Source organism: Drosophila pseudoobscura, chromosome 4, assembly GCF_009870125.1.
Source record: "Drosophila pseudoobscura strain MV-25-SWS-2005 chromosome 4, UCI_Dpse_MV25, whole genome shotgun sequence".
Lineage (NCBI taxonomy): Eukaryota > Metazoa > Arthropoda > Insecta > Diptera > Drosophilidae > Drosophila > Drosophila pseudoobscura.
The window spans coordinates 13,911,206-13,937,725 of NC_046681.1; the positions used below are offsets into that span (position 1 = coordinate 13,911,206).

Consider the following 26,520-nt stretch of genomic DNA (forward strand, 5'->3'; position numbering starts at 1 on the left):
CCCTTAACGGAGAACCCATTGTAAACCATGGGTGTGAAAATAGTGAAAATTGAATAATTTTAGCGCAGTTTAGGTGAAAGATATCGCGATTTTTGTATGTTCAGAGGAAATATGGCATGAATCTAAAAGAAGAAGATATAGAAGAATATTTGCCGGCATTTACCTCAAGACATTGAACTGTTTAAATAGAAGGCGGTTAAGTGGGCTGTTGTTGAGGCACCAAAATTTAGGCAATTTAGAAAATTGATTCATTAATCGGATAAAATTGTGCGGGCAAAGCTGAGAGATCTATTTAGCTAGTAATATTCGACGGAAGATAAATTTGGCAATACCCGGTTCACAACAAATGAGATGTTATAGAGCTGAGAAAATGTTTGTCATCCCAGGCTCCAAAGAAGGCAAAAACAACTTAGTCTCTGTTTTAAATATCACAACGATATTTTGCAGTTCATTGTATTCTTCCAAGATCCAAGATCAGGATCGAGATATCAGATGCAAGATACCAATCATATTCATGAATATGTCTAAAACATATCAATTTGAGAAAATTTCGTTATTAATTACGTTTTAAAAATAGTTTTAAAAACAGGATCTTCATATTAAATTAACGAAATAGGGTATACGAAATGCCTATACACGCATTTTGTCTTCAAATACCAGCAACATTGCGACTGATTTTTTATGTTGAACTATTTTGTTTAAGCCTTGTTTTAGCCGAAATACAATAAAAGCAAGGACTAAAACTAGCCAATCTTGAAGAAAATTTATTCATCAATGATCTTAAATTATGTGGGCAAAACTAAGGGCTCTAGTTAGCCAGAATTATTCAACGTAATAAACAAATTGAGCAATTGGAACGATTTTTCTCTTACGTTTTATTACGTTTCATTGGTTTGACCTCTTTCGCTAAAACCTTTTTTAGGAAAAATGCAATTAAAGCAAGTATTTAAAACAAGCCAGTCAAGTAGAAAATTGATTCATCAATAGCCTCAAATTATGTGGGCAAAACTAAGGGTTCTACTTATCCCGAATTATTCAACAGAATAAAGAATTGAGCAATTGGAACGGCTGTCCTCTTTCGTTGTTTTTGTGTGCCCATTTTCGCTAAAACCTGTTTTGTTTGACCATTTTTGCAAAAACCTTTTTTTACGAAAATCCAATAAAAGCAAGTGGTTAAAATAAACCAGGCAAGTAGAAAATATGATGATTAATCATATAAAATTATGTGGGCAATGCAAAAGGTTTTATCTAGCTAGTAATATTCGAGGGAATATCAAAATCGAGGAATATGTATTATAGAACTTGAATTCGACAGTATATTTACGGTATATCTTAAAATGAGACGGAATGTTTCGGTATATTTCTGAGCGTCGGGCGGTATATTTCATCGTCAAGTCCGCGGTCACACCACACTGTTCAGTCCGCGGCAACGACAACAAAACGGAAATTAAACTTGGCGGTTGGCGCTCTTAACAATTCAGAAAAGTAGTTCCGTTTACTCGAAAAACATCCCTAGGTTCAACGCTTTGTCTTTAATATTTGAATAAAATTTTAACCATTAAGCGATTCGGACGCGGTTTTATGTTGAAAAATTCCTTTGGTTGTTACGCTTTTCGTCGTGGTTTGTTGTTGTTTCTTTGTTTCGTCGGAATTTTCGCGTGAAAGTCAAAACATAACATCTGCAATATCTGCAATCCAATAATAAGGGAAAATTCCCCCGTTGCAATGTAATATTTGAATATTTTCATTTATGATTTCCCCTAACAACAACTGTTTTGTGTTTTGTGTGTGTGTGTGTGCGAAGAAGTGAAAATGCTATTGAGGCCATAATATTTGTATTGAAATTCTTAGCGGCGGCCACAAAATTCGTGGCAAAAGATACAACAAAAATAATTCGATTTCCCGCAAAGAAATGAACGACGAAAAAAGTGAGCGGCTGATTGTGGTTGCTGTTTCAGTCTAGCGTGTGGTTTTTGTTATTGTACTTGCTGTCTTGGGCTTGCGCTTGGTTATTCTTGTATTGTTTCTTGATTTCCTTGCTGATGTGTATGTGTGTGTGTGTCTTTTAGTGTGTGCTTGTGCGTGGTGCAGCAACGAAAAACATTGAATACAAATATTCCCCCCCTACGCGTCTCCCAATTTCAAGGAATCGTAAAAATCCAGTTATGAAATTGCATCAATATTCCATCTCTCTTGCTCCTTCCCCGGCCTGACCTCGGTTATCATAAGTTGCCAAGAGCGAGATGCAGCATATGGTGCTGCTGCTGTTGCTATGGCCGCAGCATCCGCTCACCATTCCTCTCTTTTCTCTCTCCGAAAATAGCAGAAAAAATACATAAATACACCACAAAAAGGCGCGCAACAAGAGTTTTATTTGGAAATACAACAAAAATAACCAAGTGGATCGCAGAAAAAGTCAATCTTTTTATTTGGATTAAGGTACGTTTTTGCCCGTTACCATATAAAATAGTATATAAAATTAGCAAATAAAAACCTCAGACGGCAAACAATCTACAGAAAAAACAAGTTAGTTGCTAAGAACCAGTTGAGCGTTGCAGACCAGGCCAGAGTGTCCCCCCTGCCACCCCCTAACGACTGGTTTTTTACCTGCCTTCGTCTCGCTAGCGCTCTCTTCTCCCTCTGTCGATGGCGACAGTAGATCGTGCTCCTCCTTGCCTCTCGCTCTCACTTGCACCGGCATTTAATAAAAGCGATTGCCAGTTGGATCCTCTCTTCTGATACTGCTACTGCATTGCATTTGATACATTTAATACAGTGGGCGGCGCACATTAGGGAAGCTGCAACCAAGAATAGTTTTCGTGTCAGCTGTTGAACTACTTACCTGTGTTGCGTTTTAGAGCAGAAAGGAAGACTTTAACATCATTAACATACATACATATGTATGTATGTATACCTCTGACGGAATTGTATTGCTCTAATTCCACAAGGCTTTCGTAACATTTGAACCCTTTTCCAAAACTGTGCGTGTTTATGGACATTACAACCACTGTGCGAGCGTCTCTTCTCTCTCGCTTCTTCTCAACTGAGTTCAAAGCTAGTTGCTTTACTAATTGTAGTTGCAGAGTGAGAGGGAGATGGACAGCTGCTCAAGAAACTCTTAACTGTTACTTTGTGTGCAGTCCCTCTCTCTCTCTCTCTAATGCTTACTAGCATTGCTCCAGGTACCGTTACGGCAGAGCTTCCAGACAATTGACTCTCCGATTCGCAATGCAATGGAAACAGAAGCTGCATGACTTATGTGCGGTGTTTTTTTACAGTTTAACGGCCACTAATATACAGCTTTAAATTTGTTTAAATTTTATGACTACAGTTTACCTACCGCCCGCACCACTTTATCGGTGGGTGCTTATCTCCCAAACGGCGGGCTACCCCACAAACTTCTTGACTGAAAAACAAACACAGGAAAGTAAATTAATAAATCTTCCATCAGGGCATTCCGCTAGCCCGCCACTGTTTGTGAGAAAAGTGGCTACATTAACGGTTGTTCTTCCAGCGTGTCACTTGATAAGCAAATTCTGTGTGGAATGCCCACTGTATCTGTATCTAGGCGTACGTGGCCAGGCGGTACTCACGCGTGGCTCTGTTGTTTCTTATCACCGACAGCTGTCGGAATATGCACTACACTACTCGCACTCGTATGTGGTATTCATTGTGTTATGTTACCATAAAATACTATATGTGGTACCTACGTAGTACGTATCTACTTTTTTAGCAGTCACACATTCCACAAACGAGTATTTCTATCAATCGCTGGCTCTTCACATAGGAGATACGTACGCTTTTTGGCTACCCCACCATCAGGAGTCCTAACTTAATTGATTCCACATTGCGTTATCCTGGTTCCGTACAGTATTACGGTAGATGGTAAAATTTGTTGGCTTCGCATGGACAGAGTCCATAAAGAACTACCTTTTATCATTTTGATTGGCGTTGGGTTATCGCTCAATATGGAGGTCCATCCTCCGCTATTATTGATACGATTTATTATTATTATTTGATACGACTTGCTCTTTGGCATTTCATTTGGTTGGTCAACAAAGTGTGGTACACTGGTATCTGGTTATAATATAACCGGTATATATAATATGAAGCAAAATATACAGAAGTGTCCTTCAAAACCTCGAAAACTCGTTAATCTTTAGAGTACATTTTCGTTCGTTTCCCGTGACTGATAAAATCCACAATAAATTCAACATTTTAAGTGAATTTAAGAAAAATGGATAAAATCATCTTGAGCAGAGCTCTAATCAAATTTAAAATGTAACAAACACGTGCTCGCATTGTCTGCCGCCAACAATTGTTTCGCCATTAACTTTAACGACTTTTGTGAGGCAGAAGTCTATTGTTTTCATTACTCTGGCTGCACGGTAGTTGTGGTGCTCGGGAATTGACAGCTCATCGATCCCTGGTACTGTGGCAAATTAAGATGGAATGCGAATAATTGAATACATTAATATGGTAATTTCTGCTGGAGCGCTTTAGCATAGGGTCAAAGCTTCAATCAGTCGAGCGTCCACACAGAGAGAGAGAGAGAGAGAGAGAGAGAGAGAGAGAGAGAGAGAGAGAGAGAGAGAGAGAGAGAGAGAGAGAGAGAGATGGGCTCGTGAATGGATCGTGCTTTGCTCGTGAGTCGTTTTACAGTATGTACTCTTATTCCTTCCATTGCCAGAGGTCTCATTTTTGCTTCCTTTTGCTCTTTGATTTTCTAACTTTCAGTTTCTTGTCACGCGGCCCTCTCTTGTCGTCTCTGGTGACGCTTCTCGATGTAATTGAATAGATAGCAACCCACAGAAGCGTCGAAGGCAGTTTCGTCGGGAGTGTCGACGCCCCCGTCAGCAGTCAACAGTTTCTAATTAGTTGTGAAACTTTGTTGCCTTCTTGCCTTCTTGCCTCCTCTCCTCCGTCTTCTTCTTCATCTTCCTCTGGCTTTGGCCGTTTTCTGCCTGGAAACTTGTGTCTTGTTGCCGCGAATATTCATTCCCATGGAAGTCGGAAGTTTTCCCATGTCAAAATGCCAAAGCATCGTAAATTTCCAACTCCCATTGTTCAGATTCAAATTGAGTCTGCCTTTTGCCGTAATTAACCAACGGAGCAGCTAACCAACGGAATTAGCATACGGAATGACTGAGAATAAATATACATATATCGAGAGTTTTGTATGCAATTTGTCACGATGTGATTTAAATTGGGTTACGTTACCCCCAATCGGAGTTCCGTCCTCCTCTTTATAATATCGTGGCGGTAATTACTCATCGCCTCAGACTGCAATATCAATTATATTATGGAATTATATGCCCCTGATAAGTGCACTTAAACTTTCAGTTAAAGTTAATGGAAGACAAAGGCTAGAACGTAATGCAAATGATCCCCAAAAGTGGCGAAAATTTAGCCAAATTTATGTTTATCGGCTAGTGCTCCCTCCAATGGATATATGGGTGAATCGTTCGATAAATAAATACCCATTTTGAAATAGCTGCCAATTGAAAGAACAATTGTAAACATTTTCAGTGCGAAATCGCTTTTGAACAGACGGAACAAAGCAACGAAAATTAAATATTTATTTAAAGAACTTGTTTTTCTGCATTTCTGCCACCAAAAATAATATCTATGCACAAGAAAAATGGATGGAGAAGACCCGTAGATTTTGAATCTTTTAAATTTGATGATGGTTCAAGCCCCTTTGTTAATTGATTGGAAATTTGCGTCGAAAACTGGTTTAAAATGCACTCCAGAGGCACGTCGCAGATATTATTTAGAAAAATAAATGCTTTGGTGTATTAAAATAATTGCTGAACACATTGTTGGTGCTTAAATATAATTATAAAATATTTATATATATATTTTATAATTGGCCCGACCATAAATGCGTTTTCAATGGAAGGTCGCGGCCATTCGATTGGAGCCATTGATTGTTCAATCGAATGAAAAATATGGCCAAACTGAATTTTCAATATTTATTTATGTGTAAGGCTGAGTTTAGTGAGCGCGAGACTTGGGTGAGTTTTCCATCTCATCAAATTGGTTTTCCAATTAGTCGTAGTCCCAGCCGTTCAATAACAAACGACAAAACGAGCATCAGATGGGGGGCAAGCGGGTACATACCTATATTGTATCTCTGAGATACGTCTGGATTGGCAAACGCATTGAACTTTATTTTCATTCGTATTCAAGTCTTTGGCCAGCGCTCTCATTCCCTTCTTTTGGCTGTCTTTTGGCCCGATAATCATTGCCGCTTTTGGGCTTGGCCCACCGCTGGAAATGTTTATCTTTTTTCGGATTACGAGTATTTCGCATGTGCGTGGCTAAAAATAATTTCAATTTAGCTGCTGCCTCTGCTCCAGCTCCGAGTATCGACAACCGCAATGAGGGCAAGTCAGAAAAGCCCAAGCCACAGATACAGATGAACGGATTCCCTGCCAGAAGCAAGGAACATAGCGAAGTTTTAGATACCCTTGCAGGTGGATCTTTGCTATAGAAAAGAGAAACGACTGTGTCCGTTCGCTTATGGGAACTTTATAGTGAAACAGGAGTTCCAACATCTGCTGGATATCATCATACCCACTAGAAGACAGGGTATTCGGGTATGTGGAGTGGCTTCCACTAATTAGAAGAAACAAAAGTGAACTTATCAGGCGGGGACGCCTTCTTTGGGGTCGTTTAACCATTGGGCCAGGCCAAAATAAATCAAGTTTTGGCCACTTGAAAGTTGTTTGTTCCTCTGGAGCTCGTAAAAAACGCAGAAAGAAAGGAAAATCAAAAGTGCCAGACAGCCGCAGTGGCGGAGGGTAAAATTTTTCTGCGGGGCCTGCGGGGAGTAGTGGCTAATGGTTCTTAGCCATGTCGATGACGAGGCGAGAGTCAAAAAACCAATGAAACGACTAAATGGCCAACAATTTTCATGTTTAATTCGTTTAATAGAATGTTTTATATACCCGTGCTATATATTTTTCTGCTTGATTTATGATCATATAAAAACAAAGCAGAAAACGAAAGAAAAAACTAGAAGAAAAAATTAAGTCACATTTCGGTCGTGTGCCAAATTCATTTTTAGCTTTCATATGAAGATTTTTTGTGTGTCGAGGCATATATATAATGAATACATATATATTCAATATATACAGGCTATATATATGGGCAATACGGAATTGGTTACCAAATTAGTTCATCATTCAATGAAAAACTGAATTAAATACAAATTGAAACACGCAAAAAAACGTCGAATTTCATTTGTTTTCATTTAATTAAAAGACTAGAAAAGGAATGGGGTTTGCTTTAGTCTTTTTTGATCACTTAAATTCAATAAAAAAATTGATGGGACACCAAAAATAATGGAAACAACAATTCTGTTGACACGTTTTGGGGCTCAGAAAATACTATAAATGTTTGAGAAATTCTGGGGAACAAAAGTAGAGCTCTTATTGGGAATTGAAGGAACGGAACCCTTTAGCCCAGAGATTGTTGAACTTATAGTTCTGTTACAGGGCGTTCATTGATCTGCTTCTCAAGCTCACCCCCACCCCCACCCTCAAACCTCCCGTTCCTTCATAATTGTTGTAATTTTCATGTGAATGTTGGAAACTTTTCAAGAATGAATGAATGAATGGCGGCCTACTGTTTCTCCCAAGAGTTGAATGTTCCCTAGAATTATGAATGCTTGAATGGTTCGCCATGAACCGACATCAGCTATGGTTTTGCGAATATATTAGGCTTTATGGATATGTATTTTGGGCAGGGAAAGAGGAAGTATCTGTGGGTCCGACAGCTTAAAAATCAAAGTTCAATCTGTGTGTGTGTCTTTTGGGGGAGCCTTGAACTTTGTCGCCAATGAGCGACAGTGGGTCTGGAAGCCCACACAACAGAGATTGGAGGAGTAGCCGCCATCCTACACCCTCCCCACCCCCACACACGCGTTACGCATGACCTTGGGGGCAATTCGTGCTCCACGTCGCCTCTCTTTTTCGTGGTTTTTTCCCTCCCATTCGCTTCGCTTATCGGAAGCCCCGAATCAAGGGCGAGCTTTAAGTTTTATTTGTTTTTAGCGTTTCATTTTCTATGTTTTTTTTTTGGGTATTTTTGCTGCGATTTCTGTATTTCGCTTATCCGTTTTTATGATTTCTTTTGGGGCGGTTGAGTGCCTCTCCTGGGGTTCGATAAACCCCACGAGTTTAGGCCCGCAATTCGTTGTATTCGTTCAATTGCCTCAAATGTAATTGTGTTTCCATCTTTAACTTGCAGATCCGCCCCCTCCCCCCGTCATGGCAGTCGTGCAACAGATGAGGCATCATTCGTGCCGGCGATGAGGCCCAGCCCCACGCTGGAGTCCAGGTGCTGCTAGGAAGAGGAGTACCCCTGGAATCGAAGCCATCAAACAACATCCGGAACACACACACACACACATATCCCCCGGTCCACAGAAGGTAACCTGATGGTTGTGGCCTGCGAAGATGCCTTCAGCGAACACCGAAGACTTGCGGCGAAAGTTTCTAGTTGTCCAGCAGCAGCGCTCGGCCCCGCCCAACCTCTCCGGCGACGGGCACGCGCCTGGCAACACACTGATGATGACAGCCACCGCTGGAGCGGGAGCGGGAACGGGAGGTGGACTGGGTGCCGCTGGCGAGCCGGAGCGCACGTATGTGTTTCCGGGCGGGAATCCGCTTATAGGTAGCGTACCCGGAATGCCGGTGGCCAATCCTGCGGGTCCCTCGCGTGGCCATGCGCGGTCCGTTAGCCATGGCGGTGGCGCCATTGTGGGAGCCAATGGGCGGCCCATCAAGTCGGCGATGAAGGGCCACCAGCGAGCCTTCTCGCAGGGCCAGATCACGGACTCGCCGCCGGGCGGTGCCGCGCCCTCGGGGCGGGGCCACAGTCGCGTTGGCTCCAAGACAGACTTCATCCTGCCGCCGGGACACAAGGAGGAGGCGGTGCGTGAACCCTCCGCGCCCACCTCGGCGACGGGGGGACGCGGCCACTCCCGCCAGGCGTCGCGTTCCGAGTCCATCTACACACTACGTCGAACGGAGGCACCGCCGTGGTGGAAGCGGCTGACGCTCTGCAACTACAGCACCGGCGACAAGTTCGAGGAGCGCAGCTACCGGATGGTGGTGCCCAACCACACCGTGCCGCCCAAGACACCCAAGCGGGAGCATCCCAACGGCCAGTTTGTGGGCAACAAGATCCGCACCACCAAGTACACCCTGCTCTCGTTCATTCCGAAGAATCTGCTGGAGCAATTCCACCGCGTGGCCAATCTGTACTTCATCTTCATCGTCCTCCTCAACTGGGTGCCGGCGATCAATGCCTTTGGCAAGGAGGTGGCCATGATTCCAGTGCTCTTTGTGCTGGGCGTGACGGCGGTCAAGGATCTGTTCGAGGATCGGCGGAGGAGAGCCTCCGATAAGCGGATCAACAACACCACATGTCGGGTGTACGATGGGTGAGTGCGATACATAAGTATAAGTATATCTTGGAAACCAGATGACAGTTCTTTCGCTAATGGATGGACGGGAAAAGCCATCTTCCCCCTACTTCTAAACAGTTTGTCAATTGTCAAAACTTTTCCAAACTGTTGCCAGAGTGCCAAATGCCAACAAAGAACTTGACTTCTGCTGACCAATTTCCACCATTCGAGCCCTCCGGCTAGACAGATTTTAACGAGAGACAGTTTGCCGGGCTCTCTGAATGTTCTGAATGTGCTGAATGGGTGTCTGGGTGTCTGGGGCTTTGGACTGATTCGGATGGCCATTACCCTCCCCTCCGCGTCCCATTTTCAACCACTGGTTGCTCCCCTCATGCTAATTTTTGGCCGTCTGCATGATTTGTTGAACCCGATTCGTGTTTTGTGTTTGTGTATTTTAAAACGTGATCTAGAAATCGATAAACCAGCCAAAAGCAAAGCAAATACAAACACTAACAAGCATGGAACGTTGCCTTTGGGAACCGAAGCATTAGATACCCTTGCAGACCCATAGGTTGTCCGACTTTGATTAAATATGTGAGGTTTTATAGGCTGGAGACTTGTAAAATATTTGTATTTTATAGAGCTCAAAAGACCTAAAAGTTAAAGGCATCATCATACCCTTCTTCAAGGGTATATAAAATAGCAACAATTCTGTGTGTAAACTTTCCCTAACTGTCTTTGCCTGTGCCTCTTTTCTGTTTCTTCTTCTCCACTTCTCTCTTGCGGTGGGGCTGTCCCACATTTGAGCGTCGTTGACGCATACTTTTGACACTCTTTTGCCCCCCGCCGAAGCCCTCTTTTTAGCCATCAGCCGAGCAGCGATGCCGTTTGTCAGACTTTCCCAAACCAAATGACAATTTACTTGCAATGCACGTGTACGTGTACTTGTTGTATGTACCCTGCTGTACCGCTCTACTGCTCTTACCTCTTGGGATCTGTGCCGCCTCCTTCTGTTCAATTGTTTCCCGTTTTGTAGTACGAGCTGCTAACCAACAACAGCAAAATAAACACGGAACCAAGGCATATCGATAGAGAAGGTGAGGCCCGGCCAAAGAGCGCCCCCTTTGTGATGCACTTGCCCTACCTGCCATTCCAATGTGCTCTCCACAACAGTTTCGTTTCTACTCTCTCCCTCTCTATCGCTCGGCTGTCTCGTGTGCCGACGCTGACCAATGAACTTACGAGTGAGCCACTCGTTCGTTTACATTGTTGTTGCTAATTATATTTGCATTTCCCTATTCTCTTTCACGCTCTTTTGCACAATTGTCATAAAACCAAACCATAGTGATTTTGTCGCTTCTGTCATTGTTGTCCATGAAACGTGTCGTGCACAGTGGATAAAATCGGATTGGGAATGAAACTAATTGATGATGAAAATGTGAGGATTGCTAAGAAATCACAAGAGGGTGTGCGAGGTGGGAAGACTTATCCATGGAGTCCACTGTGTTATGGAAATGTGCAACAATTGCATCCGTTCCACTATCCGTCCTTCCTCCGTTGCGCGAAAAGCCACAAGTTACATGCAAATGAGAGGCGGCTGGGGGGTGGGGGGGTGGTCTGCCAAATATGGAAATCGAATGAACGGTCAGAGGAGCCACAGCTGGACAGCTGACTCACAGCCGACTGGAGTACAGGCCTACCTGTGGAATGGAATGGAATGGAGTGGAGTGGAGCAAAAGTTTCCAGTTTAACGGCCCTGACCGTCTGCCCCTCTACCCCTCTGCCCCTAGATTTGTGTCCACGAATCGAAAATCATGAATTTGATGGCCGTGTGGTGTGCAATGCTCGAGAAAAATGAATCACGAGTTCGAGTGCGAATGCGATTGCGAATGGAAATGTGAATTACTTGCGGGTTTTCATCTCTAAATATTGCGATTACGAATGACATTTACTTGGCAAATTATTGGATCAAGGTTACGCATTTGGCAACATTTTTACTACCAAAAAAAAAAGGGGAAAACATTGTCTGAAAGATTTCTCCCTCAAAAGCTCGTGTTAATTGCACCCAAAACGGAATCGATTGTGGATGTGCTAAACGAATGATTGAACCCCCAAATTAATTGATGTGTTAAAAGTCTGCAAATTTAATTAACACAAGGAAAGCAAAAAAAAAGGAAACCATTAGTCATTCAGGAAGTGGTATCGCAAAGGAGATAGATATAAGTTTAATCTCGAAAACGAAAGGAGAAACCGTGAATAATTAGATGATTCAAATGCAATAAGGAAGTGCTGCTTTATCCCACATTATCTCGACCATAGACTAGCCTGTGTGTTAAACTATATCTTTCATTAGAAATAACAACCATCTTTTATGGCTTCACCTGAGAAGATCTGTTAGAGGAACGTCTCTAAAGTTTGTACTCTTATTTCTTTAGAGGACATTGCCAATCAGTTGGGCAGACTCTCTTCTCTCGCTCTTCTTATGATTCAATCTGTGGGTCTCAATTGCATCGAATTCCCAGTCAATTCCCACTGATTGCTGGGCTGGGGCTCCTCGGACTCTTATTGATAAGCCCTGCAAAAAGCATGACTCGCTCTGGCCGGGTAAATGCAATAAATTCATTGGAAAAATATCTCTCACTCTTCCGCGCCCCTCCTCCCCCCAAAAGATTGTCTCATTCTGGTCTTATCAAAGGGAACGGACGAGGTCACTACTCGTATTGTGGGGCTCTGGGGCGCGAAATGTCATGAAAAGAATTGCACTTATTGCGCGATCCCCCTTATATAGCTTATGCAAGGTCTTATGTAACACCCGGCTGCCCCCACCACACACCACACCACACACACCCCTCACGTACGAGTATCTGCTGACTGAGGGATCCAAGAATCGTGCCAGATTCGTATGGAAACTGTAAACAACACTTTTGCCACTCTTTTGAATGCAATTTTCCGTATTTTTGTATTTGTATTTGTATTTCTTTTGTGGCCAGAAGCAGAGCTTTCTCCACTCGAATGGCATTTCCATTACTTAATCTTTTACTTTTGCCTTTGAACTTGAATTTTCCTTGGAAACACACACTTGCTATTCGTTGCATAAGGCTCCAAGGATATCTATTGTATGATTAATGGCCTGTCCCACATTTCGTATTCAATTTCCGAACCGCCTCAACCATTTTCTTTGCCCATTATTTGTGTCGTGTGTGCTTTGAACTGGTGGGAAATACAACGAAATAAATATATGTATGTACAACTAGGTGGGGCAGCCAGGGGAAAGGGGAGGCTTCTTTTTAACATTCCCAAAGCGAATGCGTGGGCGTGTGGGATTTCGTCTATCCAGATGTTGTATCTCTCAGGCGGTGTCAGGCGTGCACTTTCACCGCAACCGAAACTGCATGAATATATTCGCAGAATTGCGCCAACAGCTGAGACCTCAAGCCGCTACTTCTGCGATTCTCACTGATTCTTTTGCATAAAATATGGCCCCTCAAGGTTGTGAGAAGAACCACTCGTGGGGCACGTTGTGAGAGCGAACTACATAACCTTGAAACCTTGAAAAGCGACCATAAAAGCGAATTTCCGAATGTCCGAATGTATCTGTACATTGTATCTGCTGTGGCTCTAACACCAGTGATGAGGTGATGAGATGACAGACCATAAATACCGATAGTTATGCTCTACTGGGGCGTATCTATTCTTGTGCGCCGATCTCCTACGCTTTTGTGGGTTAATGTTTGGCTGGAAATGATGGTTTATTGTTTCGCTTACAGCTCTCAATAGAGCGGTTGTATCTCACCAAACTCTGACATTGAAAATGCTAAAATACAGCCACCGAGCAAACGGGTTTTCCAATCCATTCACTCCGTCCCTCCCCGTTCAAGCAAAACAAACCGGTTGACAATCATCGTTAGGATTCAGTCTCCGTCTCTGCGTCTCTGTCTGAGAGACTGACGTTTGTCTAGCAAGAATCGCCACTCGGGGCCCAAACCTGATCTCCAGCCATCCCCCCATCCCACATACGACCATTGCCAGCCATCTAATGGCCATGTTAACAAAACCCAGAGACCATTAACACCGTGCTGCCATGCTGCAATTGCTGCGGCTGTTGGTCAAGTTTTCCGATTTGTTTCTCTCTTCTCATGTCTCGGGTACTCGTATCTCTTGCAGTGTCACTGACTTGCGTTCGAGCTGGGGTTCAAGCAAAGCCATAGCTCAGGGCAGAGACTGCTGCTCCAGGGCCAAGCGAACGAGCGGAGTGAATATGAGAATATATGATCTGCAAGGTGGTTTTCTGTTGGGTTCAAGGAGCTTACAAAACGAAGAAATACGTGTAACTATGCCGTCATGATGGAATACGAATATCGAAGACGGATTGAAGTTTTCGCCATACATCATACTCCAAAAAGTGACATAAATCAATGCGATAGTTGCGACTATCAACGATAGGCTGGTCCGCTATTCATTATCTCATACGAACACCTGCAGTACTAGTTCCAAGAACTCTATATTCCAAACTATCTTCAGGGTTTGTTCACCCAAAAGATAATCCCACCAGAGAGCGGTGGGCGCACTTGAGATAATATTTGATCGAATGCCAGTGACACAAATACCTAGATACCTAGATATTGTATCTTTGAAGCACAGAAATAACTTCAAATGCAGCACGTATGGGAAATGGAAGAATATTCAAGTGTTAGGGGCTGGAATTTCGACTTGAAGTAGAGCGGAAGGATAGTTATGGAATCTAATCAGATCAGATAGTGATCCCACATCCCATCCCACATCAAATGGCTATCTTATGGAACCCACTCTATGTCCCATGGAATTTTCATTGCCACATTTTCGAATTGAAATTGAAATACTCGAATAGTTTGCACTGTTTGTTGTTTGCCTCTGGCTCTCAAGGATTTCTTTAGAAATAGGGAACAAATATCACGCCCGAAAGATCATTTGAATGGCTTTGGTTGTTAGTCTGAGTTTCAGCTGAACAAAGTGGCCGATTGTTCGAAAGAAAACTGGGACTGAGGCCACGAAATGTGTATCTTACGAGTATTTGCATGGAGATGGAATCTCCGAAGACCTCTTACCTTTTGAATTCCTCCTACAGCCACTGCCACTGCCACTTGTGGCGCAATTGCAAAGTGCAAATTCTTGTAGAGATACGCCAAAAGAATCTCTAAGATAAATATATCAAATATCTCCAGTGGGGGTGGGGTGGGGGAGACCACAAATTGTTTTTCCAAATCAAAAAAATATCGACACACACAGAGAGGCAGCCCTCGACTGATGAGAAATATGAGACGGTGGAGACTCTGTTTCGGTCACAGTGCCACATTTTGTTGGATAGTTGGTTGGCTGGACAAATAAACTCGATGCCACTCGAGTTTTCCGTTTTCTGTGGGTTGGCAGTGTATGGCCTTTCCCAATAATTGACCTTCCACAGCCCCTGCCCCTGCCACTGCCACTGCCAATAATTGTCGTATGTGGAGTGTTCCCTCGAGTGGGGAGTGGGACGGGAACCAACATTCCATTGAATGGCGGGGGGTGGGGGGTCGGGAGGTTGGGAAAAGTGTGTTATTAATAATTAATTCAGAAACTCAATTGAGCGAAATGAACAGCCGATGGACACAACACTCTCCCAGCGGACAGACTAGACCGCATATGTGGGCCAATTTCCACCTTTATTGGTGGGGAGGGGAGGGCAGGGCAACGGTTGCGTGCCACAAGCTAATTACATGACCAAACTGTCTTTTCATTTTCATTTCGAGATACTCGTACTCGTACTCGTACACGTATCCATCGTCCGTCCAAGCGGCAGTTTGTGCTCCATTGAATCGAACCAAATGGACGCCTTCCTTTGGTGCTCCTCCTCCTTCCCCACCACCTCCTTCTCCTCCTTAAGGCATGTTTACATGATTGATTCATGCGCGATGGCTTTTAGTCAAGTTAATGAAGCCCACAGAGGCACACAGTGGTACTTATAGCCCCGCACCCCGCACCCCGCACCCCCTGCACTCTGTCTATCTATCTGTTGGGGGCGTATCTACAGCCACGCCTACCCAGTGGTGCCGAGTCCCTGATTCTCTATGGTGCTTCCATGTGGGTGAGTGGCGAAAGTAAACTTTAAAAATTGATTATAAAAATCACTTGCGTGCTCTGTTTGTTCTTTATTCTGTTCTGTTCTGCTCTGTTCTGCTTGGTTCTGTTTTTCCTTTGCTTTCCCGTTTTTCCACAGTTTTCTGGCGCTTCGTCATTTCACCTTTGGGTGTGTCTTTCCTTTGAGTGCATTAGCAGGACCTCACAGTTTGATGGACATTGCAAGGACGAGACCTTCGACCCATTGATGTGTGTGTGTGGAAAGTTTTTCTCTAATGAAATTTACCTTGAAGGTCTCTTCCACTTGCAGGAACATTCATCGTCTGTCAGCGAATAGAGACGACATTCATCGATGCCTATAAACCCCCTTACCCCCTCCACTTAATCACTATTTAAACAACGTTATGCCAAAGTGATTTATAATCCCCCAAACTAGACATAGTCCACAGAAACTTTTGTCCAACCCAAACATTCCGGTATCTATGTATCTACGGATATCCATCAGTCCAATTAGAGAGAGCGGAAAACCTCCAGACAATACCCAGGACAGCGCATAACGAATAAATACGAGTATGTGTTAATTTACCCACCCCCCTCAACGAACTCTGAACCCCAGATCCGAATCTACCGAATCCTGGGGAGTAGCGGGAGCATTGGAGTACCTCCTGTGGGGGGCTTTATAATTCGGGGTTTCTATCGGTTTTTCGGGGGGATGTAACCCTATTAAATGTTGAATTATTTATGGCCGAATAGTTTTGGTGGGGGGAGTGTGGGGGTGTTTACACAACCTGAAGCTAATGCTTGGTTGGGTTTTTGGTTTTGGCCACTAATTTGTTGTCTGTACGTGGGACTACAGGGACTTTGTTCCTCCAGCCAGTGGAGTGCGGAGTGGCATAGTGATTGTGGTAGCTGTCTGGTAGCTGCCGCCCACGCATGTTGTTTACTCGGGGACTATGGCAAATGCCTTTTAAATAACAAGAACCTTGCCCTGAACATGGAAGAATGAATGAACGGTAGAGCCGCAAAACGGTAGACTTCTTGCCTCTATTAACCCACACTCCGGAGACCACAAACCCCCGCCGATTCCTGGCTATGTTTTGGGCATTTTATTGACTCGTGCAACGCGTGTAACGGACGAAGGCATGCGCATTTCTGGGGCCACTTCTGGGGCTGTTTCTTGGCCACACGTTTAACGAACTTTAAGTAAATTACCCTGCTCCCAAGACTACTCCCCCCCATGCTCCCCCGTCTACCGGCGGGCTATAGCATGCATGACCCACATTTGCCACATAAATTTCCATGTGCAGTGGAATGGGAACGGCAGGGGAAGAGGGTGGAGGGTGGAGGGTGGAGGAAGAGCACTAAATAATCAAATGGGAAGAACCACCATGGTTCAATGCTACACTGCACACAATTCTCTAAAGAAAGATCTACTTGGTGGCTTTATTTCATCATCAAGAACATCATCATCGTCGTCGTCGTCGTCGTATGAACCCCCTTGACCCAATTCGTGTCTATAAAGATTGCATCATTCAATCTACATGCTAAACATATAATACATCATCTAACAGAGAAACCATGCACTCTTTTCCGTATCTTATTTACGTTTTTTTTGCAGATAAAGTTACTCTTAAAAGAGGAAACTTGGGTTGAAAAATCCCCCTCTAAATATCGTATCTATCATATCGTATATCTACAAATACATGTAGGGAAAATCCCCCACCTATTTGCCATTATCTAGATACAAAGTACACTCCAGCAATTAGTCGAAACACGAAAAAGGGCAGCCAGAGATCATCCATCGCCCAGTGATTCGGCAAAACTCTATAGAGATCTCTGCAGGATAGACCTCTATTTAATAATAATAAAGCTTTGGGCCAAGATCGGAATCGAATGGAGGCAGAGAGCAGGGGCAATACGTGTTAAATGCCACTTGCAGAGGCAACGCCACGCCACCACCACTTGGTGGAGGCGCTTGGAGCCGCCTTTAAATGCCGCTGACACACGCATCGAAGCCCCAGGATAGGATTGGGATTGGGATTGGGATAGGAGGAGGCGTAACCCAACGACCCAAACAAAACTCTCAATTGGAAGAGGGAAAGGGAATGGGAATGGGAATTGGGTTGAGGAGTTTGCGTGAGTTTCACTTTTGATGCGAAGCCTCTTCTTCTGAACAAATAACCGAGCAATCAACGTGCCCATCGTCGAGTTAAACTCGCATTAATTTTGCATTTTGCGAAAACGCCTAATAAATCGAGTCACAGAGCCCCGAGAGCCCCGAGAGCCCCCTCTGGTAATTGCCTTCACCCTTGTGCCCCACTGTGCACCGTCACCGCCTCTCGTGCCTCATTAAAGATTCAACAACTTGGGACGCCTTCGCTGTAAATATGAATCGCGGCGAGGGGCGGGCAGAGACAGAGACAGAGACAGGCCCCCAATTAGACGGTGACATGCAATAATATAAGCGAAACTTTCAAAACACTGCATTATCCTCGGCTATCCCTCGGGAGGGATGGAAGGACACAGACACCGACGGTAACACTGGGTTCTCCGTGGGTGGATCCCTTGTTAATGGACTCATTGTCACGCGCCTCCGACGACCAGACAGATGTCACCTTCATTACAACGTTTGGAGTTCCGATCTGTTCCGAACCGATCCGGGTATTGAAGGTTTTGTTTTCTGTCGCGTTTTGCTGGGTTTTGTTTTTTTTATGGGAATATGATTAATGGACGTGTGGGGCTTCAGTCTCCGGGTCTCGCCGGTCAGTGTACGGGCATGACTAACTCGTGACCTAAAAATCGTACAGTGAAAGTAAATACACGCGAATATGGCAAAAAAATATGGGTGCTGGAAAGCGAGAGGAAGGAGGGGCAAAAACTCTACTCAAATAAATATTAAAGAAACGTAAATAAATAAAAAAGAATATGCAAGCAATGAAAGCACTTAAAGAAAGATCTAAAAGATTAAATAAATATGATTAAAAATATCATAAATTATCATTAAGTGGAAGGAGTGCTTAGCATCAAGTACCCTATGTTATACGGTAATAGATAATACAAAACTAATGGAAAATTCTACAAAAAATCACTGATCACTGATCTGGAGAGAAACCCCCTTCGATCAGAGCCCCTCTCCTCTCCATCGATGGTAGAACTCATACTTCCTGCTCTAAAGATAAAAAGAATACAATATTTCTGTGTACAATTAGCAACAACATCAAGATCTATTAACCAAAAACAAGATACAACCGCAATTTTGAAAATTCATCATTATTTATCGTACAAATATATCATGATTATACCCAGCCATATATGTACATAGTTCCCAGAAATAAAGTAAGTGCTGTTCCCCAATAAATCTCTAGTCTTCCGATTGGAGATTGTAGATATAATAAAAGCCTGAACAATACAGGTTTATGGCCCACGGATCGATGGATGGATGGGATGTCGTCATATCACAGGAATAAGCCACTTGACAGCTAGCGGAATCAATACGTACATATGTATATGTGGTAGTATCTTATCGAGCAGTTTGTGCAACAGATAATGAAGTTAAGAAAGACGATTACAATTATTGAACCACTGCGAATGCACTGTCTGTCGGCTGTCGCCTGTTGGGGGCATGTTAACAAAGAAACAGTCAATTAGAGAAATGCAATCAAGAAACCAGCAAAAGGCAAAAACAACACAAGACCAGAGACAGAGACAGAGGCCAAGCAGAAAGAACAAGAACAAGAACAAATATAATTACATGGTACCCCCCCTTTTCAGAGGGAGAGTTGGGACTTCAGGGGAGGCTCTTGGTCTTGGTCGTGGTCGTGGTCTTGTAGAATGCGTTAGAATGTGCTGCAATCTTGCTAATGACCCAATTAAAATGATGGCAGAAGCTTTCACCGCCGAATGCTCCCATTCCCAGGGACAGGAGAGAGACAGAGCAGGAGTAATACTTTGTCTCCTTTGTGGCCTGTCTGTCAGCCAAATGTCAGGCCATGTCAGAACCCAGCAGAACAAACAGTGAAACATTCACCTGAAGGACAGTCTTTGATGGTGGTGCTAGCCTTTTGATACCCTTTGAAGGTATATCCTTTTCTGTGGGAGGTGTGGAAAAGTACGGGATTCAGCCTTATGCCAGATAGTCAGAGAAATACTTTCATTGCAAACTACTTGTGCCAATCGTAATACCCTCTGGGAGCGAAAGGGTACTTTCACAAACAATCTGGAACCGAAAGCAATGCAAGGACATCGCCACATGCCACATGACACTGACAAGCAGAACAACGCCAGAGTGGCAAAGCAGAGAGTACGAGGAGGAGGAGGAGGAGTAGAAGGAGGGTCTGTGGTCTGTGGAGAAGGTCAGGGGACGAGATTACATGGGGGACACGCGAGTGTTGAAAAATTACACATTTTCCAACCATAACAATTTGGCGCTCGCGCTGGCCAAATGAACTTGAATTAAATGGGAATATTGTCCATGTCCATGTCCATGTCCATGTCCATGTCCTTGCTCAACCCATCTAACCGCAGGACGCTCTTTTTTAATAAATATCTAAGCAGTGGCGCCCAGGAGAGAGGGAGAGATGACGCCATTACAGGGAGGGAGGGCGGCGTAGGGTGGAGACATGCGACTTTATAAAAATCATAAAAATGAAAGCGAATGAAATTTCCAGCATGACGCAAAAAGGCCGCCACTTTCCATGGAAATCGTCGAGGTTTCCCCCTTCCGTCCGTCCGTCCATCATCATCTTTCGGCCAAGGTCGAGGGCAAAGTGACGGCTTATTATTTTGCAATTTACTTGTTACTTTAATAACCAACCCACATGCGAGACCCGCTGCCCCCACCCCCGCCCCCCATCCAATAAATGTGGATTGGAGTGGAGAGAGCACTTTGTGTGTGTGAGGCCTCTCTCTCTTTCTGTTTGCTCGAACGTCCATCAGCAGTAGAAACTCCCTCGCCTTACCTTTCGACCGACTACTTTCCCTGACATCTACCTTCCATAGCCTAGCCATGGCCATCTATCCCGAACAGACCCTCACTGGTCGCATGTAAATTGTATTGCGTGGCCCATCAAATGTGTTCATTTGACAATAATTGGAGACATGGATGGGGGGGAGGGGAGCCCTATCATTCATGAATATTGTACATGGCTGTAACATGGGGGATTATCTCCGGCTGTCTGTCTGTCTTTCGGGCATGGACATGGCCTGCGGTAAATGACATTTCATGTCCAAGGATCCCCCGACATTTGGAGGCCTCTTACATGTTTGATTTGACAACTTTTGCCTGAACTTGAAACTTTAAAAGGGAAATGTGACAAATGTTCGCGGCTTCAGACAGCCTTGAGCTTCAGACTAAATCGATTAATAGTACTAAATGGCACTCCTTTTGACAGCATAATTAATACGTTTGTAATCCCCTTTCCAGAGAGACGGAGCGCTACAAGAGGGTCAAGTGGCAGGACCTGCGTGTTGGGGACATTGTCCATCTCTCGAACAACGAGACAGTGCCCGCGGATATACTCTTGCTGCGAAGCAGTGACCCCCACGGGGTGTGCTACATAGACACCTGCGATTTGGATGGCGAAACGAATCTGAAGCGTCGCGAGGTAATGCATACGTGATTGTTGCAACATTGCATCGTATCTATCAACATTCGAATGGACATTTTTCAGGTTGTACGTGGCTTTGAGGAGATGCAGAGCATATTTGTACCTAGCAAATTTGTTAGCCGCGTGGAGGCGGATGCGCCGACAACAAAATTATATAGATTTCATGGGGCCTTAATACATCCAACTGGGGAGCGTGTGCCCATATCGACCGAGTGCCTTTTGTTAAGAGAAAGTAGACTGAAGGTGCGCTTTAATAGTAATCCAAAGAATCAATTTAATGCTCTGTATCCCTGTATCTGTAGAATACGGACTATATCGAGGGTATTGTGGTCTATGCGGGACATGAAACAAAGTCAATGCTGAATAATAGTGGTCCAAGGTACAAGCGCTCCCAGGTGGAACAGCAAATGAATATTGATGTGATATGGTGAGTGGACAGGCGACTCTTTAATCTGGAAATATTATAAGAGTTCACCGCTTTTTAGGTGTGTGATAATATTGTTTATACTGTGCATTGTTGGGGCCATCGGCTGCACCATGTGGCTGAGTTCATTTACCAATTTCCCGGTACCGTATCTGCCCTTCGAGGTGAACGCGAATCTCGAGGGCATGTGGACCTTCTGGACGTACATCATCATTCTGCAGGTGATGATACCGCTGTCGCTGTACGTGACCATCGAGCTGTGCAAGATCCTGCAGGTCTTTCACATCCACAACAACATCGATCTGTACGACGCGGACACCAACAAGCAGACCGAATGCCGTGCCATGAACATCACCGAGGAGCTCGGCCAGATCCAGCACATATTCTCCGACAAGACCGGCACTCTCACCGAGAACAAGATGATCTTTCGCCGCTGCGTCGTCAACGGAGCGGACTACAATCACCCGCCCTCGGAGCTGGAGAAGATGTACTCGAAGCCGGGGGCCCCGGCCCCCCCGCTGGTGCCGAATGATACGCTGACGAGCGACATGGCCCTTCTGACGCAGGGATCGTATCTCACGCCCCACGCCCAGCGGATACAGGAGTTCCTCGTGGTGCTGGCGATATGCAACACGGTGATCGTGAGTGCGGCGCCGCATCGGGACCTGATGAATGCCAGCGGCATCATTGAAGTGCAGCAGCAGCAGACGGGCTGCAGTCCGGCGAACCTGAAGCACAACAAACAGCGACAGAAGCTGCTGGCTACCACAACCACCACGACGACCACGACTACCATTGTGAATGGACAGCAGCAGCAGCAGCCGGCATCCATCCCAGTGGATCGATACATGCGGCTGGCAGAGTCGCGATCCGTGACCCCTTCGCCGCCGCCCAATCTAATCTTTGCGATGCCCGCCCAGAGCCACCAGCCCACACTGTCGCCCATCAGCAGTTCGGCGGAGTCCTCGCCGAACTCAGAGTCGGAGTCGCCATCCCCTCCCATGAAGAGCAAGGCGCTGTCCAACAGCATCTCGCCCACGGGCAGGGCCAAGGCGGCCATCAACTCGAAGATCACCAGCATAGCAACCTTCCTGAATGCCAAGACCCAAGGAAAGCGTCTGAAAATGACGTAAGTAAATCGAAGAGAGGATTTTGTCAATGGATTTTCTAACAATCTGCCGTCCCCCGTTTCAGTTCAACCAAATCGGAGACCATTTATAGAACCGCCGATGGTCGTCCGCTGTACGAGGCCGAAAGCCCGGATGAGCTGGCCCTGGTGAATGCCGCCTACAGCTACGACTGCTGCCTGCTGAACCGCAGCCCCAACCACATCCTGGTCAGCATGCCCACGGCAAGGGCCACCGTCGAGTATGAGATACTCAAGATCCTGCCCTTCGACTCGAGTCGCAAGTGCATGTCTATTGTGGTCCGTCGCACGGGCACCCAGGAGATTGTCCTCTACTGCAAGGGAGCGGACAGCACCATCATGCCCGTCCTGTCGCCCTGTCCGCACAACAGCCCCGAGGGCATTCTGCGCGAGCAGACCCAACAGCAGCTGGATCGCTATGCGCGTGAGGGTCTGCGCATTCTGGTGATGGCCAAGCGCACCCTGAACTCCGCCGACTACACGGACTGGTGGGCGCGCCATCAGGAGATTGAGATGTCGCTGGAGAACCGCGAGCGAAGATTGCGCGACTCTTTCGCAAAGCTGGAGAGCAATCTAACGCTGCTGGGAGCCACAGGCATCGAAGATCGTCTGCAGGACGGTGTGCCCGAGACGATAGCATCCCTCCTGGCGGCAGGCATCTCCGTGTGGGTGCTGACGGGAGACAAGCCCGAGACGGCCATAAATATAGCGTATTCTGCCAAGCTTTTCACCCAGCAAATGGAGTTGATCAAGTGAGTAATTAGTCGGGGATTTACTCCCTAAATATGATGACTAATCGAAATGCTGTTTATGCAGATTGACAGCACGTTCCCGCGATGCAGCTGAGACGGCCATCAATTTCTATCTGACGGACATGGAGAATGCAAAGCCCACATCCTCGATTGGCTACAGCCAGACGCTGCGACGGAAGCCACGCGCCTTGGTGGTGGATGGCAAGACACTGACTTTCATTTTGGATCCAAAGTAAGCCATATTTCGGGCGGACCGGATCAGCATCTAATGACTTAAATGATACATTTTAGATCCAAATTGATTCTGCCATTTCTGCGACTGGCCAAGCGATGCGCTTCTGTGCTCTGCTGCCGATCCACACCTCTGCAGAAGGCCTACCTGGTTAAAGTCGTGAAGGAGGAGCTCAATCTGCGAACTTTGGCCATTGGAGATGGCGCCAATGATGTGTCCATGATACAGATGGCCGATGTGGGTGTGGGTATCTCTGGCCAGGAGGGTATGCAGGCCGTGATGGCTGCCGATTTCACGCTATCCCGCTTTCGCTACCTGGAGCGGCTGTTGCTCTCTCATGGCTATTGGTGCTACGATCGATTGTCGCGCATGATCCTCTATTTCTTCTACAAGAATGCGGTAAGAAATTTCGAATATATTCCACTCTGAACTGTCTTTTCATATGGAATTTTATGTTTTGCAGGCCTTTGTATTTCTGATATTCTGGTATCAGTTGTATTGCGGCTTCTCTGGCTCTGTGATGATGGATCAAATGTATCTGATGCTCTACAACCTGATTTTCACTTCACTGCCGCCCTTGGCCATCGGTGTATACGACAAGCGAGTGCCGGAGGATCTGCTACTCAAGAATCCGTACCTCTATAAGAATGTGAGTTGCAGAACGGACTGGATCCCCAGTCTTTAAGCTGGATATAACCATTGACATTTGTTGTATTTTCAGGGTCGCTTGGGCGTCGCTTACAGGCCGCACGACTTCTGGTTGATACTACTGGATGCCCTCTATCAGAGTCTGGTCATATTCTTTGTGGCGCTGTGCGCCTACGGGGAGAGCGATGTGGGCATCTGGGAGTTTGGGACAACCATCACGGCCTCCTGTCTGTTTGCCAATCTGGTGCACTGTTGCATTGAAATACGTTCCTGGGTAAATGGAGGAACCCCCAAATAAATGAGTCGTGTGTCGCTAACTCTTTGGTTCTTTGTAGACTGTGCTGCATGTCATATCAATCGTGGTTAGCCTGGCCTCCTTCTACCTCTTCTCGATTGTGTACAACTATTGGTGCGTCAATTGCTTCGGCCTGCCCTCCACCTACTGGGTGATCTTTGTGTGCTTCTCCTCTGCCGTCCACTGGCTGGTGATCCTCCTATCGACAGTGGTGGCTGTGCTGCCCCGGTAAGCCCAAGAGCCCCGAGAGTGGTCCTCCCGCAGAAGGACTAATCACTAATTGAAATCTGTTTAATCTGCAGCCTAATATTGACAACGGTGCGCATTTCCCTGTGCCCCGACGACAGCACCAAGGTTTTACTGCACAGCCAGCGCGAGCGCAGCAGAGGTGAGGGTTTGTTAGTTACTTGGTCGCGCTCCACCTCAGCCTCATCAATATATAGGTAAAAAGGCACAAAATACTTGATAGCTTCTCTTGCACGTCTCTTGAGTTCAACTTCGTTTCTGAGTTCCTTTATGATTTTGTGTCTTTTTATTTGTACATTGCTTGGATTTCCCCCTTTATTTAGCTCTAAATTGAATCTAATCAGTGTAATATTCTTGCAGAATCACCGATTATGGGTCTAAGAATCAGATTATAACAACGATTACCTGATCGAGCGCCAAAATGCAAAATGCACCTCTCTACGGAACACTAAAACTAGAAACCTTACAAAAACACATGTGCTTTCAGTCTAAATATGTGGCCTTTCGACACCGATTAATAATACAATGTTATGTTAGTTAATTACGCCCTTAGTTGACACGCTTAGTGACCCGTAGTTCCCCCCCTAAAAGCAATTAGTCTAAAATGTACGAGTACTTAGTAACAAATTGAATTAGATTGTTTAGCTAATGTTCTGTTGAAGATAGAAGAAACACGTGGAACACACAATACAATATATTCCCCGAAGCTCCAACTATCAGAAGAGAAGAGTCTTAGTTAGAATGTTTGCCTTAACGTTAAATGGAAAGCAATTGCAATGGCACACAATTGCACCCCCTATGTCGTAATTTATATATTTATTTGTATATAAGAACAGATTATCTAAGCCCATGCCCGATCTATAACCAACCTAAAACTACTTATTGTTAAACAAAACCGAAAAATACACTGCTAAATGTATGTGGTACAATTATTATGATTACTTAACCCCCCCTAGCGACTAATTATAATAGATTTATATATCACCCACAACGGAAATACTTGACAATTCAAAAACACAACAGAACTGCAATGTTAGTTCGATGAAAAGGCTGTGATTCTACACTCATGAAGGATATACCTAAGCATAAGATACAGTATATATATACAATACATACCTTAAACCTATACCTACTATATATATATATATCGATCGATGTGCAGATTGTGCATATTGGATTCAAGTATTTGACAGAATTATTTCTCACCTTCTGTTCTCTCCTAGTTTCTTGTGGGAAACAGTCGATTTTTTACTTTTTTATCGAAGCCCCTCCCTACCTACTACCCCAATAGGCCCCACTATTATTATTGAACGTACGACGGTAATAATCAATTGTTGTAATCCATTAGTTGTACTATTAATGCAAACAAATTAAACCAGATTTGAAAACGTTAGCTGAATATTTACATACATTGTTGGAAAAGCAAGAAATCATTAAATGAAATAAATGTATATTTACCTAAAATGTATTGCACTTATTTACGGAATTTTGAAAAAAGAAACAGCGAAATTTCAGAGAATATCTACATATTCGAATCTGGCGCCAAAATCAAAGTTATATTTGAAACGAAACATTTAGTCGGTTCTCTTGTGCGATAGATATGGCTGTTATCGATGTTCAAGAAACATTAACATAGCATTAACAGCACAAGAAGTGCCA

The 26,520-nt window shown here is 44.8% G+C and overlaps 1 protein-coding gene across 6 annotated transcripts; it reads left to right on the forward strand.

The window, feature by feature from the left end:
• The first annotated feature begins 1,358 nt into the window (after positions 1–1,358).
• On the forward strand, positions 1,359–26,254 carry LOC6903362 (probable phospholipid-transporting ATPase VA). Of its 6 annotated transcripts, none has more exons than XM_015179817.2 (15): positions 1,359–1,727; positions 2,324–2,439; positions 8,257–9,454; positions 20,934–21,114; positions 21,181–21,360; positions 21,420–21,544; positions 21,603–22,670; positions 22,736–23,440; positions 23,505–23,672; positions 23,732–24,071; positions 24,136–24,321; positions 24,394–24,594; positions 24,656–24,843; positions 24,918–25,058; positions 25,222–26,254. In XM_015179817.2, the coding sequence occupies exons 3-15, from the start codon at positions 8,466–8,468 to the stop codon at positions 25,268–25,270; spliced, it is 4,521 nt and encodes a 1,506-aa protein (XP_015035303.2). In that variant the 5' UTR covers positions 1,359–1,727; positions 2,324–2,439; positions 8,257–8,465; the 3' UTR covers positions 25,271–26,254. The 6 variants fall into 6 exon arrangements, with proteins under 6 accessions (XP_015035303.2, XP_015035304.2, XP_033235414.1 ...); XM_015179818.2 differs by having other exon boundaries at positions 24,918–25,003; XM_033379523.1 differs by having other exon boundaries at positions 2,327–2,439; positions 25,222–25,270.
• Positions 26,255–26,520: the final 266 nt, after the last annotated feature.

Bases quoted from the DNA above. Each gene is read 5' to 3' on its own strand.
- LOC6903362 (XM_015179817.2), top strand. From the start codon at position 8,466: ATGCCTTCAGCGAACACCGAAGACTTGCGGCGAAAGTTTCTAGTTGTC. The intron at 21,115-21,180 runs GTAATGCATACG...GACATTTTTCAG, and splicing joins CGAATCTGAAGCGTCGCGAG to GTTGTACGTGGCTTTGAGGA. The intron at 24,844-24,917 runs GTAAGCCCAAGA...TTTAATCTGCAG, and splicing joins GTGGTGGCTGTGCTGCCCCG to CCTAATATTGACAACGGTGC.